This window comes from Cygnus olor, chromosome 4 (genome assembly GCF_009769625.2).
Source record: "Cygnus olor isolate bCygOlo1 chromosome 4, bCygOlo1.pri.v2, whole genome shotgun sequence".
NCBI lineage: Eukaryota > Metazoa > Chordata > Aves > Anseriformes > Anatidae > Cygnus > Cygnus olor.
Window position 1 is genome coordinate 71,671,908 of NC_049172.1, and position 15,681 is coordinate 71,687,588.

General features: G+C 40.3%; 1 protein-coding gene across 1 annotated transcript in view; it reads left to right on the top strand.

Annotated features, from left to right (window-relative positions):
* Positions 1 to 15,681, top strand: part of KDM3A (lysine demethylase 3A) — a 30,508-nt gene that overhangs the window by 10,343 nt on the left and 4,484 nt on the right. Inside the window, exons 8-19 of the mRNA XM_040556846.1 lie at positions 616 to 767; positions 2,138 to 2,709; positions 3,884 to 4,085; positions 6,453 to 6,667; positions 9,973 to 10,125; positions 10,244 to 10,339; positions 10,685 to 10,812; positions 12,301 to 12,487; positions 12,924 to 13,093; positions 13,897 to 14,133; positions 14,390 to 14,561; positions 15,056 to 15,146. Of these exons, the coding sequence (XP_040412780.1) occupies positions 616 to 767; positions 2,138 to 2,709; positions 3,884 to 4,085; positions 6,453 to 6,667; positions 9,973 to 10,125; positions 10,244 to 10,339; positions 10,685 to 10,812; positions 12,301 to 12,487; positions 12,924 to 13,093; positions 13,897 to 14,133; positions 14,390 to 14,561; positions 15,056 to 15,146 (2,375 nt within the window). The remainder of the gene's footprint in view (positions 1 to 615; positions 768 to 2,137; positions 2,710 to 3,883; positions 4,086 to 6,452; positions 6,668 to 9,972; positions 10,126 to 10,243; positions 10,340 to 10,684; positions 10,813 to 12,300; positions 12,488 to 12,923; positions 13,094 to 13,896; positions 14,134 to 14,389; positions 14,562 to 15,055; positions 15,147 to 15,681) is intronic.

Genomic DNA, 15,681 nt, shown 5'->3' on the forward strand with positions numbered 1-15,681 from the left:
GAGTGGGCTATGGGTTTGAGAGCTGAGGAGGGAGTCTCATGGAAAACAACTGTTTCTAAGGACTCTTGCTAATTCGATAGGCCCGTTGTATTCCTAAAAGCACTGTAGCTTTACAAAGCTGGTTACTTAATCAGCACAAGATCTCTTCGCTTAACACTGTAGAATCCTGGTACAAAGACTTGCTCACTGCAGGGAAGTTCACGTACAGATTTTTGGTAAACTCTAACTTCACAGTTTTAATTTCCTCTGGGATTTTCAGAAGAGCTCTGAAAGCTATTTCTGAATTTTGATCACTGCAACCAGCTTCGAAAGATCATTGCACTGGTGGTAACGAGGAAGAGCAGAGCTTTCTATCTTCCTTTCCACCTTAATGTTACATGTACCTGAAGTCTATGATGATAATTGGGAGGAGGGGGGAACAAATTAACAGGAACAGTGTTTCTTGGAAGCTATAAGGTTTAAAAGGTCTTTCCGTGTTTTGGACGGAGTGAGGAATGGTCTTCAAGCTTCTAAATGATCATTAATGTACTTTTCTTTTTAAGCTTAACCCTGTAAAGCAGTATTTGTGTGTATGTGTGTGTGTTTTAAGTATTTATAACTGTTAAAATCTTACAGGTTTCTCAGAGTCAGGGACATGTGCAGTCAGTACCAACAGTGTTTGGTGAAGCATTGCTAGGATGTACTCCTGCTAATAAAGACCAAAGGCATCAAGGCTTGCCCCTGCCAGCTAACTCTCCTCCCAATCTTGGTGCAGAAACTCCTCAGGGGTAAGGAATCAGTTTATACTTGCATGGACTTTTCTCCTCCAAAAATAATTCAAGTTCTTAGAGTAAACTCGGAAGTAATTTCTAAGGAACTGTAGTAACTCAAGTCTTCTGTAACGTTGGCATAGAAAAGTGATAGACTTAATTGCACTTTTTATGTAATTTTCTTGCTTGTGCCATGTGTCTGTATGTGTGTTGGGGGGGTTGTCTTTAAGTCGTTGAGGTAGTTGCCCTTCAGTGTTGCAAGCTGGTGTTCCTGTGTCATTGTACCCATCCACAGACCGATGGGAAGTACAGGAGTCCGGTGTCTACTTTTTGTCAGACATGTCCCCCACCTGCCTTCCCAAAAAAAACAAAACAGGACACCTTCAGGCAGGTGTCTTATAGGCTAGCTGCTTGCAGATTAAGTACAGGCCCTCAATTACTTTTCTGTTCAACAGGTATTTGTTGGCTCTAAACTTATTTATCTGTTGGAGCCCAGAAAACATCCAATGGGGCTTAAAACCTTCCAGTACTGAGTTTACCACTCGAAACTTCCCTTGTGCAAATTTGAGCTGATGCTGCATTTCTATGATAAAGCTAACTCAGAGTCATGGTCAAAGCATTTTTCGATCAGATCAGTGTTTCAGAAATACAAATTGCTACAGCAGCTGTGACAGGAGGAAAGGCAGTTGGGGTCTGAAACGAAAGCTGTGCTTTATTCAACTTTCTGACTAGAGCAAGTGTGGGGACTGTACTGTAGCGTGTAACTGTTCTTTCCTGAGTGTAAACCACAGCTCCTTTCCAAAAGCAGAATTTGAAGGTTAGAATGTTGTGCCTTTACCCGCGGTTCTGTCACAAAGATTAATGTATATAGTACAAACAGTGTGATAGCTGATACACAAAACTTGTGTTTCCTTTACAAGAAGTGGTGTTGGCTTGCAGAAAACGTGACTTTTCATCTGCTCTTTTTGTGGGGGAGCAGTTTTACTGTCTTGTAGTGTCAGCCAGAAGCACGGTCCCTGCCGAAGTTTCTTGAGTATCGGAGCCTTCTAATACAGGCGTGCAAGTGAAATGCATTTGGTTATACAGTTACATGGAGAAAATGAAAGTAATTGTAGCTGTGAGAAGGTAGTGGAGTAGCTGCGGTAGCTAAACGTGTGTGCATCTATGCTTGTACAGTTCTATCATTTGGTTTCAGCTCTTAAAAAATAATAAACAAAAATCAGGCGCAAATCTATTGAACTTCACACAGTTTTACGTCTTCAAATGTCAGAATCAAAAGTATATGATTAAATTTCTTCTTTCAAGATCTAAACGTGACTGGATTTGAGGAGCTGATGCTGTGGTTCGTTTGACACCTACTTCTCTAAGTATTTCATGTTATGTTTCAGCACATGTAGACGGAGCTTACCAGAAACTCATCCTTCTTGTCTTAATGCTGGAGTTAAACCATCGAAGGACGAACTGATAGCCTTTCCAAAAGTGACGTATATATCTAAAGAACAAACGCAAAATCCTAATGATCAGAATGGTAAATATACCTCTTTGACAACCTCAAGATCTTCATCTTTGACTGATTCAGCTAACGGAAAAGAAGCCAGCTTGAAAAATGTAAATGAACCTCTAATGAAGCCCACAACAAACTTTCCAAAAGAATGCATTTCTGCAAAGCAGTTGCAACACCTTAACTCTCCCATAGCAATACCAAGAGTCAATAGCACTGTTGAACTGCAGAGGACTTTAGATTGTAGGCCCTCAACCTCCGATGCTCATCTTCTCTCTTTTCCTGAGTCTGGAGTTAAATCGCAAAGCAACTGTAATAGCCAGAACAGCCAAAAAGGAAACAAGATTGATGAACACACAGACATGGAATGCTTTATTAGGAGAAATTCAAATGAGGCTCTTTTTGAGAGAAGTGAAAATGAAAACTTTTGGACTGGAAGTGCCAAGGTCCAGGATAACGGCAAGTATTTTTTAAAACTTCCTGTCATTTGAAATTCCTTGTTGTGTGAAGTCACACAAAAACAAGTATGTCCTTTGTAACGTACACAAAAATAGTAATTTAGACTGAGCGAGTGAGTGATCTGGAATTTGAGTCATTTGTGGGTTCTTTTACAAGGTGAATACAATAAAACAAATGTTTTTTCCTGAAAAAGGAAAAAAGGACTAATAATTCCTAGAAATAAAGTAGTTTTTTTTAAATATCTCCAAGAACAGAATGGCAAAACAGGTTACAGGAACACGGTTCTGTTTGGGATGCAGAAGCTGATGGTGTAATGAGACTGCTTTTTTAGCTGTGGCCCTAAATTTTGTAAATGCAATGAGAAGTGGATGTTCTCAACAAAGCTTTGTTCAAAAGGGACTTTCCTTTAATAACTTGTCAAGAAGAAAAATTAAAAAAAAAAAAAAAAGGCCACTTTGTGTTATTTGTGGCCTGGTTCCACTTGCTGAGCTCCAAGTTTTCCACAAGTGGCAGGATGAGAATTGCTGTAGCTCTCACCAGGAGTCCAGCTCCTTAAATGTGTCTGTGCTGTGCGTCAGATGGTGCAGCTGATCGTCCTGGCTTCTGGGAATCTCCCTGCACGCCCACCTCCTCCTTTCCAATCTCATGTTGCTTGGTCTCGTGTTACCACGTGCTGTTCCTTAACTACCGTGGGTGGGCAGCCAGCCAAGCGGTCACTGCTGGGTCTCACCTGCGGCGTGGGAGGAAGAGAGATGTTTGGCATCTCTTACGGTGAGATGCTGAAATCCATTGCACCTGGACGGTTACTAAACGGATGGGTTGTACTCCTGTCCTCGGTACTTTTGAAGTCTATTCCATGCTCAGGTACTCAAGCCCTGATAGTGGAAGAAGTACTTTTGTTGAAAGCAGCCGCTCTTTCAGAATAGTTTTCTGTGAGGGGTGAATGGGTTTGTTAAGGTTGGGTCCCCAGGCTGTATGACTTGACTCTCAAGGTGGAGACCCATATAAAGTTTCTGCAGACAGCAAATACTTTACGATTACTTTGTTTCAGTGTAATGTGACATGCATAGGAAAGGTTGACATAGGTCTGCTTCATGAGAAGACCTTTGCTTGCACCTTTATATGATGAACTAATTAGTAAAGGTTGTGTAATTTTCACTGCTCTTCCCCACAGTCATTGTTCGCAAGTCAATTTTAGCAGATGCTTCTAAAGTGAAGAAGCTGCAGCAGAGCGGAGAGGCGTTTGTACAGGATGGCTCCTGCAATAATATCGCCCCTCACCTGCATAAATGCAGGGAATGCCGTTTGGACAGTTACCGAAAGAACAAAGATCAGAGGGAGTCCACTGTCTTCTGTCGATTCTTTCACTTTAGAAGGTAAGAGAAATATTCACTTATAGGTCTCGGTATTATTTAAATGTGAACAAGTCACTTGTAGGAGTTGGGCATCTGTCGCCTTGTTTTTCCTCTGAAAGGAGGGCTGTTGAGTGCTCGCTGTTAGCTGTAACAGGGATCTTCTTTTTCTGGGCCAGGTGAAGAACAGCTTTGTGGTTGACGTGTTCCCGTTTAGGGCTCTGATTTAAAACTGCTGGCTGTCAGCGTGTAGCTGTTAAGCTGTAAGGCCAGGATACCTAACCAAGGAGAGGTTGCGTGTGTTTTTCTAGCACTTAAAAATCTTACAACAACTTCATTTGAATAGAAAATATTTTGGCAGGAGTTTGAGCTGTTTGTTTTGCTGTTCTGGGCTGAATGCCAGTGGGATAACTGGAGTTTAGTTCGAGTGCTTCGGCTTGGTAGTGTTGGAGGTGCTATCGAGAGGTTAGACTCCGTGCGTGTCTCCCAGGGTTCAGCAGTGGGACACGTGAAATGTTAAGACACATTTACAGCTGGGAAAGAGTTACAGTAAGTGACTGTGTCCTTTCAGCCCAGAAGAATAGAACAGTGATGGGCAAAGCCCTGGTTTAGTGTTGTGCTGCTCCATTCTTTTTTCCACTTCATGCTCGGGAGTTTGTTTCTTTAGGCTTGCTATAAAAACGTTTAATCAGCGTGCTTACTGGGTTTCAAGGAGCAGGTAGGGAGGGGAAGCAAGGCAACTTTGAGGAAAACCCGGTGACTGCTGAGTGCTGTTTGCTTTCTCCAAACCTGATCTGCAGCTTCAGATCTTCCCCTATGAGCCTGATTTTTTTTATTTATTTTTCTGAGCTGAACAGTCAAGGCTCCTGGTTGTTTTCTCTCTTTAGTTCTTAAGCCACCATAAAACCCTTTTTGAAAGGGTTCCTTAAGCTGTTATTTGAAGCACATCTGTAAGCCCAGGGTGGATGTTGTCAAACTGTTGTGTTTGGCTGTTTTTAATGTGTCTTTTCCTTTGTTTTCAAGTTGTGTAAATTTTTTCCATGAACTGTTTGATCTCGAGTCCAGATGTTGCATGCTTCTACTTATTTTCCCCCCACCCATTTAAGTTTTGAGATATGGGCTGTGTTATGTAGGGAAAAAGTAACACTTCTTATATAAGAGAAGAAAAACAAATACCAGCTACCCCAAGGGAGACAGAAAGCTTACAAATCCTTAGCTTTACTTCTGATTTTCAGAGGAATGGGTTTATTTTGGGGGTCTCTAGGTAGAAGAAAAAAGCTATGTGCCTGAAGAGCTTTTGAAGAGAGAGAACTTGGAAGTGGAAAGGTTACAGACAATTTATTGGCGAGAAAATGTTCGTTTTCATTTTGTTCGTTTCTTGAGGTTTCTTTCTCTCTTCTCCAACACCCAAACAACAGGACATGTAGCTAAAAGCTTAAAAAACATAAAGATGCATTACTAATCTGTGATTTATCCTCAGGTAGAGACTTACTGTAGTAAGTCTTGCGATAATTGTGACATTAGTTGAAATGCTCAAACGTGTGTAACAACAGGCCATGTTAGTTCATCTTCTCAGAGTAAAAAATTCAAACTTGGACTGCAGCTGAATCCTTCAGTTTGGAAGGCAAAGCCAATGGAACAATCCATGTTTATTGAATATGAAATCTGCAGTCTCTGAAAACTGCTGTTCTTTGTAATATCAGTTACCAGCATGTTTTCTAGCCACTCACAGTGATATAGCGAGCAGGTGTCATCAGAAGTCAACTTCCTGCTATAGCACTTAATAAAAAGGTTCCTGAAGACATAAGCATAACTCTAGATCACTTGTTTTATTTAATAACCTACTAACAATTGCAGATCTCATTCTTTCTGCCTGTCAGAGTCGCTGGAGGATATATCTTCAAACTTCGCTGTAGAAAAGAGATGGGTTCTTTGAAACTTTTTGGCAGCTGCTTCGAAACCAATGGTTACTTAAATATTTGGTATTTTTAAGTAACGCTTGTGTTCTAATTTATGAGTTGTACCTGGTTCTAGATGAATCTCTTACTGTTGTTTCCTCTGGACATGATCCTTAGAGCAAACACAATTTTTAAAATGATGTTAACCTGATAATTTTGGGTGATTAAACAAAGTCTTTAGGAAGCCTACCTTACTACAGAAACTGTTATGAGTCTCCTTTTCCTTTTCTTTAAATGAGCAGTATATTAAACATGTCTAGCACTTATGACAACTATATTTATTCATGTCTTTTGCAATCATTAAGTGTTCAACTCCTTGACATACGGTGTACACGTTTACAGTATAGACATTGACTCATTGGAATGAATGCGAAATAATGAAATATTTGAAGTAATGGGTTTTTCTCTTTCCCCCTACCCCCTGTTTCTACAGGTTGCAGTTCAATAAGCATGGGTTACTGCGTGAGGAAGGCTTCTTAACTCCGAACAAGTATGACCCTGAGGCTATTAGCTTGTGGCTGCCTTTATCAAAAAATGTTGTGGGTCTGGATCTCGACACAGCGAAGTACATCCTAGCCAACATCGGAGACCACTTCTGTCAGCTAGTAATATCTGAAAAGGAAGTTATGTCTACTATCGAACCACACAGTAAGAGCCAGTTGTGTTAAAATATCTCTATCTTAATAACTTTACGTGAAACTTCAAGTTTTTGACCCGTGTGAAAATACATTGCAAGCATTTGGTAACACCATTTAAGACTTGAGTGTTGCCCTCTGTTCTCAGAGGGAGGCTAGGATCTAGCATGGACTAGTTTTATCAGCTCTTTGCTCATGGTGGGGGGAAACCATAGTTCTACCCTTCTCTGTCAGAAATACTGTTTTCGCGTTACAGAGAAAGTGTAGTGCTGTTATGAAATGAAGTGTTTAAAAAAAAAAAAAAAGCTACAGCGGCAGGCAGCTGACAAGTCTATTTTTAGCATGCAAGTAAAATAAAGCTTTCCTGTTGACTGCACAGATTCTGGTAGGTTGTTTTGCTCCTGTTTTGTTGTTTGTGCATTATGGAGCTAACGTTGCCTGTCAAGTCGGTTTAAGAAAAAAAAAGCTTTCTCCTCTGTCTAAAAGCGGAGGACCAATTTCCAGTAGGTCTGTTTGAAGCAGCTGTGAATCCAGCCCTACTGAGGACAGGCCAGAGATGTTACTGGTGGGGCAGCTGCTTCTAGAGCTCCATCGGTGCAGACAGGGCTAACCTCACAGTGTATTACAGAGCTCTTTGGTCACATCAGAATCCCTCTGTAGCAAATGAGAGCTAACAATCACTCCTCAGAGTAGAATGGCTCTTAAACTTATGAGTGTGTGTTGTTTGGTTTTGGTTATTGTTATAACTACGTGACAGAAGCAAAGCAGCTTAGAAAATTGTCTGCCTCTTCTGCATGCTGGGTGGCGCAGATGTTACGTAAACGTCACGTCGTTTTACCGGTCACTCCAAGGTTTGGAATAGAAGAAAAAAAAAAAGAACTGTATTATATATGTATTAGTACCTTCAAAAGGGGAAGGAAAGACTTCAAATATCTCAGAAATGCTTGTTGTGGGGTCCTGCCCTGGGCTACTTGGAACCTGAAAACTCTGTTCTTCACGTGAACTGGAATGCTTTCAGGCCTTTGGAGTTGGTGTGTCGATAGCTAGGGTGACAGATACAGACTAGAATATCAAAACAGCTTTGGAGGGATGAAATCTGGGGGGGAAATCATGGAACAAAGGGTGTATGTGTGTATTTTTAGTAGCAGGTAATGCATCTGTTAGCATACATACAACAAATACACTCTGCTTAAAAAAAAAAGGCAAAAAACAACAAAATAAACATGTCAGCATGTCAGTTCTGGAGTTGATTTCAAAGGAGCAAAATGTTTTGATTTCTTCTTTGGTTGTTTATAGCCCTGGCTGGTGTGTGTAAGGGAAACGGAGGAGAGTTTTAATGCCCTGGGCAGGAAGGAAAGTTTAGTGTCTAAATTTTCGCTGCTCAAAGACAAGTGTATGATTGCTCACTCAGTTGGATGCCAAAAAAAAAAAAAAGTTGCCACCCTGATTTGAAGCTATGGTAAACTTTTCTCGGCAGAGTTCAGTTGAAGTGATACCTCCTATAAATTCTGGCTCTGACAAACTGACCTCTTCCAAAATGTAGAAGTCTTTTTGATCAGATACTACGTTGGAGGGGGGTGTCCTTTTTTTTGGATATTTTTGTATTCTGCAGTATCTCTTAGTGGTTAGAGAGAAGGGTTGACTCTGAGCTACTGCTTTTAAGGCATAGATAGAATTGTTCATCCTCTGTATTGTGCCAGGTGCTGCAGAATTTGCTGCTGATTGCAGGTAATCAATCTCAAATTTTAAAAAGAGCTGCTGTTCACTGGCGGAAAAGGTTCTTGAAAACAGGCTTCTGGACCCAGGTATGAGGCAGCTTGAGTAAGAGTGACTATGAAGAAAGAATTTGGGGTCATGTAGCAGTAGAGAGGATAGGGCAAAGCAGCCCTTCAGGCAGGGGTGGTAGGTATGTAGAGCCTCAAGACAGGCAATTGTGAGAGAGAAAATGATTTGAGAGAGTTTCCTTAAAGAGTTCCTTTAGCAGGAAAAGCACACGTGCAATTACTGCTGTGTAGTGAAAGACCGAGTGTAGAAAGAACGGCTTGGTTAGGTCACAGAGCTCTTTGGCAACCTAGTGCAGAAAGGAGGCCTACAGAAAGAGAAGGCAGGGTCAGATGACAGGGAGGAAATGAAAGAACGGGAGGAGTGTAAAAGGACAAAATCAGGAAACTGAAATGTCAAATTACATGTAAAATAGAAAAAAAAAACCAACAAAAAAAACCACCTTCATCCTCTTTTTGGGGAATTGAAGGATTGGCATAGAAAATGGTAAATATAACAATTTTTAAGAGGTGAAGAAGAAAGGAACTGGTGACAGGCCTCGGGTTTATAGAAGAATCTTGAAGCAAGTAGTCAAACAACTTTTACCTCCCATTAAGAGCAACTTGCGCCAAACTATTCTACTTTCATTCCATACATAGTTAATGAGTAATATGCAGAGGAAAAGGGACGGATGTCTTAAATCCTGGCGTGTTTGTGTTCTTTGCTTTTTTTGTAAAGCATACTTCAGGCTTCAGGAGGTGTTCTCTCATTGCTTGCTTGTAACATTGAGAAACGTGGTAGAAAAGTTTCAGAAGTTACAAGTGTGGAGGAGACAGGAGGCAGAAGATATTTCTTGTCTAGTCTAGTTTTCTAGCTGTCTACATGATGAAATGTAGTACAGGCATAAACAGTCTGTACATAACGCGGCCCGGGGAGGGCCCGAAGTGTTTTGGAAGACACTGTCATCATTTGGGATTTTTTGTGGGAATTGGTGAAGTGACATGGAGCGAGAAAAGATGAATTATTTTGGGTACGTGATAAACCTAAACAGAACGGTCAATTGCACAACTAAGAGAACAACTGAGCAGGTAGCTGTTCTGAGAAGGTCTGATACGCACCATAACATGTAGAAAACTTACTAAAAGTGAGAGAATGACACGCTCTCTCTACTACAGAGTAGTCCAAGCTGACTGTGACAAGCTAGACATTAAGCCTAGCTTGTTAGTAGCAGCTTAGGTTTCTTTTTTAGGGCAGCTGTGGAATTTCCCATTAGGAGAGTGTCAACAATTTGCACGTTAACACGAGCAAAAGCATGTCAGGAGTAATAGGTGTAGTTGGGCGCTGCGAAGGAAAAAGCAAAATGGTCTTGATTAGTCAGACTGTTCTGGACATGCTTTTTCTGAATCTGTGACTACAAAGGATTTGTTCTGGAATTCCAATAGAGAACAAGACCGAGTCTTTCTTGTATCAGCAAAGTATTTTAATGTTGCTACATTTAGCATTCAAATTTTGGTTTTGTTTAAACTAACACTTTGCCTAACCTGTCAATTACCACAGAACAGGTAGCCTGGAAGCGTGCAGTTCGTGGAGTTCGAGAAATGTGTGACGTGTGCGACACCACAATCTTCAACCTTCACTGGGTCTGCTCCAAGTGTGGCTTTGGTGTGTGCGTCGATTGTTACAGGATGAAGAAAAAAAGCTTACATGAAGGTGAGAATGCATATCACTAGGTTACACAAAGGGGAAGAGGTGGGTAAGAAAACCTGTAGCTTTCCAGAGGAGGATGAAAGGCATACTAATAAACCTACCTCATGGTTCTGTTTTACAGATGATGACTCAGATACTTTCTCCTGGTTTAAATGTGTGAAGGGGCAGGTACATGAGCCAGAGAATCTAATGCCTACACAAATAATTCCCGGAAAAGGTATTTAAAATACTTGATTGGGAGGGGAAAAGAAGGTTGTTGGCTTCTGCTGTCTTTTTGTATGTTGTTGATGTTGCAATAAGCAACTTCTTTGATATATAAAGCTAGTTAAAGCTTGGTATCCATTGTCAGAAGGTTTCACTTCATAAACTTGGAACTGCTTGCGTACTTAGTACGATTCCATTATCTTTGACCTTTACACATGAAGTTTTGTGACTTCTTTGTAAAGATGAAGTGTTTCCTGTACTATTGTCTAACTGCATGGTATATGCAACTTTAAAAATGTTACTGACTGCTGAATGTTCTAATTAAATGTGAGCTTCATTAATTACTCTTTTCCTTCAGCACTCTATGATGTTGGTGATATTGTTCACTCTGTAAGAACAAAATGGGGAATAAAGGCAAATTGTCCCTGTGCAAATAAGCAATTCAAGGCACTATCAAAGCCAACTCTAAAGGAGGATTCAAAACAGGTATTGCTACTGTCTGTTTTCTATATTGCTGAAATAATCCCTAGGTTTGCCTCAGTCTACCCATATCTGAAGTCAGTGGTAATCGGCTTGCCACAGATACGCCAGTCCTGACCACTGCTGCTAACCTCACCATGTAGGTTTTTGTTCAGTGGCTTCGAACAAAAGAGGGTAGGTTTAGGTTTAGCTATAAGGAGGAAATTCTGTACTCAGAGGGTGGTGAGGCACTGGCACAGGCTGCCCAGAGAAGCTGTGGATGCCCAATCCCTGGAGGTGTTCAAGGCCAGGCTGCATGGGGCTTTGGGCAACCCAGGGTTTTCCAAAATACGCACAAATGAATTACTTAATTTTGCAAAGAGTTGCAAGAAAGCAAAGTCCTTTAAATTATGTAATTTCGTTTTTCTGTATGCTTATTTATAATTTTATTTTGAGAATAAGTATGGTATCCTGAGTCCAAGAAGCAGGCTGACCTTGATTTCGGTGTTAGTAGTAGTCCACAGGAGAGGCGAGGAACATTGCGAAGTGTTAAAAGCAAGAAAGTTGGTTATGTAGTTAAAAGCTAGCATATGACTGACCTAGCCCCAGTCTTCTGTTTCTCAAGATTTCCTATGTGACCCTGAACAAACAGCAGCACTGAAATTTCTCTGTACGTCCCTTTCTGTAAAATGAGGCAAATATTTGTTTTACGTTGTTGCACAGGTTGTGTGGGGATAAGCTTATTACAGTTTGAGGCATTTTATATTATGCCATATTTGGAATTCTTACCAACTATCAGCAGTCATTAAAAGATGAAATAAATGTAGCAATAAGTAGATGCAGGTGCAGAATAATTTCTTGATCGGACGTCTTTGAGCAGAGAAGAGAAATTTAGCCAGAAATCCCAGGCTAAAGCGCTAGTTGTGGTTAGCCTGGCAATGTTGAAGTTTCAAACAAACAGATAACTCAGCCACCTAGGAGATACACAATGGGTCCTGTGCTTGTGTTTTGGTGGCCAGGGCAGAGTTGCACTTGTTCATACACAGCTGTGTTTTAGACCTGATAGGTAAGTGGATTTTTGCCGCTTTCCTAAGAAAAAAATTAGAAGCTCTACATACATGTTTAATGCAGTGAAGTAGACCTCCAGCTTAGCCCTGGTCTGAACATCAGCTTTTACTAGCATTGTGAAAGAGCAGCTATTAAAATTGTATCTAGTTCCCAAACTAGTCCCAGAAAATGCATCTGGGAAACTCAGTTTATTTATCTTGAGGAGTGATGGACTCCATCTGCTCTTCAAGATGGGAGGTCAGTTTCTCCTGGATCTTCATCTCTCACCCATACGAAGATGCGATGCTGACCTCTTGTGGAGATTGGATTACTTAATGGAGGGCCAAACCCTTTTATTTTATTTACTTATTTATTGTAAAACAACAAAATAGGAGTTGTCATTGCTTGGTTTACCCCTTTTTGAGTAGTGTTTTTATTTAATCGAGTTCTCACTTTTTTTTTTTTCAGAACTTGGTACCTGGAGAGAGGACCAGCCTTCAGCATACCAGCTTAGTCCTGAGCCCACAAGTCACTACACATGATCCTCCTGTAAAATCGACGGTTGGAAGTAAACAGACTGCTTCAGTGAATACTTCTCCTTCATTAAGTTGGCTATCAAATCTAACAAGTGGAAACGTGAATAAAGAAAACAAAGGTTTGTGCAGAACTGATAAAAGTAAACCCTTTCTGTCTATTTGTTAGGAAAATATAGGTAAGGTGCAGCAGTATGTCGTGTTGAGAACGATAAAGTCTGCCTGGAATGAAAACTGGATTAACATCCCAATGATGCTTGTGTTTTCCAAATTCAGTTTGAGAAGGTGTTTATTTTAAAATAATCATTTTAAAATTTTGAGATCTTTTAAGGAAGTTTAGCAAAAGAAATAATTCATCAGAGTGTATTGAGAGGTGATGTGTGTGTATATATATACATACATATATGTATATGTGAGCATCTCATCTCCTTAAACCTCCTTTAAAAAAAATAAAATATTCAAAGCATGTATTTGTTGTCACAGAATCACAGAATTTGTTGTGGTTCAGAGGATTAATCCTTGCTTCATTTTCAGATGTTTTTCTTTTCTTCATTGCAGAAAAACTCCTCGTACCCGTTTCAAAGAATGAAAATAAGCCTCTTCAGACACTCCCTAGTTTAGCCAAGCCTACTGCAGCTCTGCAGACATTCAACAGTGCAATATTAACACCTGTAAGCAACAACAACACAGGTTTCTTGCGGAATCTTCTGAATTCTTCTGGAGGAAAGGTATACAATTTTTTTTGCCTTATTGGCTTGAGTTGACACCAGGCTTAGGTTACTGTTCTAAGCCTGTGACCAACTATCATAGATGTTTGTCACAGTAGGTAATTTTTTTCTTAATTTGGGAAAAAGGACTTCATTGAGTGTCTGCTGCAGTGCTCCAGTTAGTTAATGCTGCTATCAGGAAGTCTTGCTGGATGAGAGTTAAGAACTAAGTGAGAAAGCTGACAAATTTACTCGGGATAATGTCTGGCAGCTGCATTAATTGGTGTGTGCACTCAGTAATCTCAAAGAGAACCATCAAGGAACTTAGAGATGGAGCTAAAAACTTTTTGTGGTGGGTAACTATCTTCCTTGTACTTGGCTTGCAGACTGGTTTGCTTCAGGTACTCCTGGGCTTTATTTGCTCTTACAGATGCAACTTCAAAGTGGTGGGGTAAAATACTGGCCTGGAGGGTTCCTTGATGAACCTGCATTTCTGTTCTTTGATATAAAGAAAGCCCTGTTCCATGCTGTACTTCGTTGGTTTCTGCATTGTTGCTGAAATCGGGGTAGAACTACTTCTGCCAGAGCGCTGTAGTCAGTATCAGAAGTGACATTGGCATTTAGCGATGGTGAATTTTTAGACAGCAGAACTACTGCAGGCGTTTTTTTTTGCTCTGTGATTGTGAGCTGGAGTGAAAAATCTTTGAAGTGGCAAATATCATCAATTCATCAACATTAAATATATCATCTTTAAAGTCTGCAGTACAAAGAACGAGACAACAGAAGTACACCAACTTTTTTCTTTTTTTTTTCCCCTAAATCAGACAGACAATGGACTCAAGAGTACACCCAAAATCCTTGATGACATTTTTGCTTCCCTGGTGCAAAACAGAACCCTTACAGACTTGCCTAAGAAACCTCAAGGATTGACTATAAAGCCTACAATAATGGGCTTTGATACGCCTCACTACTGGCTGTGTGATAACCGCTTGCTATGTCTTCAAGATCCCAACAATGAAAGTAATTGGAATGTCTTCAGGGAGTGCTGGAAGCAGGGACAGGTATTTGAGATGCGCTACTTTGACCATTTTCAAGTCATATCCTTTGCACTTTTATGTAAAAGGCAGGTTAAAACTGCAATGATAACCAACACCAAAACTTTATAAAATGTAATACCTGAACGTTTATCCATACTTTTATCTAAGGATCTAGATCTTAATACTTGTTCAGTATGTTTTATGGATTACCTTATTTTGGCTGGGATTAGTGGTTTTGGTGTTTAATAATTCTTCAGGATATTTTTCTTCTTCTCTATAGCCTGTAATGGTGTCGGGAGTGCATCACAAGCTAAATGCAGACCTCTGGAGACCAGAGTCCTTCAGGAAGGAATTCGGCCAACAGGAAGTAGATCTGGTTAACTGCAGGACCAACGAAATCATCACTGGCGCTACTGTAGGGGATTTCTGGGATGGATTTGAAGACATTTCAAGTAAGTGTGATTTGTTCTTTTTGCTCGTTTATTATGCTTTTTGTTATTTGTTGTTGTTTTGGTTTTCCGGTAGGTAAAATATTCAGCAGCAGTAATCTTGCCCTAGCATAAACTTGCCGTCCTTTAGCAGCCTTGAGCAGAAAAAAAGACACTCCAAGCTTTGTCTTCACGGACAGTGTCTGCAAGAAATTCTCACCATGTATGCTTGTAGGATGATGGACCAGGTAGAAATTTTGCCAGCCCCGTTGAGGACTCTCCCTGAGGGCCATGTTTGGCTGCCTTTAGTCTTTTGGGGAAGCATTCTGAAAAAGTTTAGGATCTTCCTAGTGAGTAGGTTCGCTTAGCTTTTTGCTCAGCACAGTGGAACAAAATCATGTCTAAGGTTGATGTTCACAAGGCAATTGGGTTTCGCTGGAGTTGATTCTTTACATTTTGAGTTGCATAAGCTATTGAAAAAAAAGTAAAAACTAAGATTTGGTAATATTTGATCATAGGTCGTCTGAGAACAGAAGAAGGAGAGCCTATGGTGTTGAAGCTTAAAGACTGGCCTCCAGGAGAAGACTTCAGAGACATGATGCCTTCTCGGTATGAATTTACAAAGAAACTGTTCATTTATGTGGTATACCCCCAAAATAATAGAATGTAGAAATCCTGTTACATTTTGACATCTGCTTCAGCTTTGAAAAGCAGTTGGTCACGTGTGAACCATTTTGTTTCTCAGAGATGCCTGACATAGCTAGAAATGCTAACCAAGTTCTATGATTAATGTTTAAGTAGCTAATTGTATATATTGATAAATGAGTGCCTAAAATTGGTTACGATCGCTTAAACTTGCGAAACTTCAAAATGAAGGCTTTTAGAAAACCTAAAGTTTAGCCGAAGGGTTTTTGTGAAACCTGTCTTAAGTATTCTAACTTACTTTATCTGGTATTTGTTGAGATGATTGCACAAGAAAGTAACATTGCAGTTACAATATGCAATTAAAAAAAAAGTACACCTGTTGAATTCCTCCTGTCCTACCTGTTTAATTCCATTTCCTGGTGTACCATTGTCCACTACCACTGGAGGAAGGAGTACGGTTTCTTGACTGAAGAAAGTTTTTGTTGCTGTTGTTTTTTAG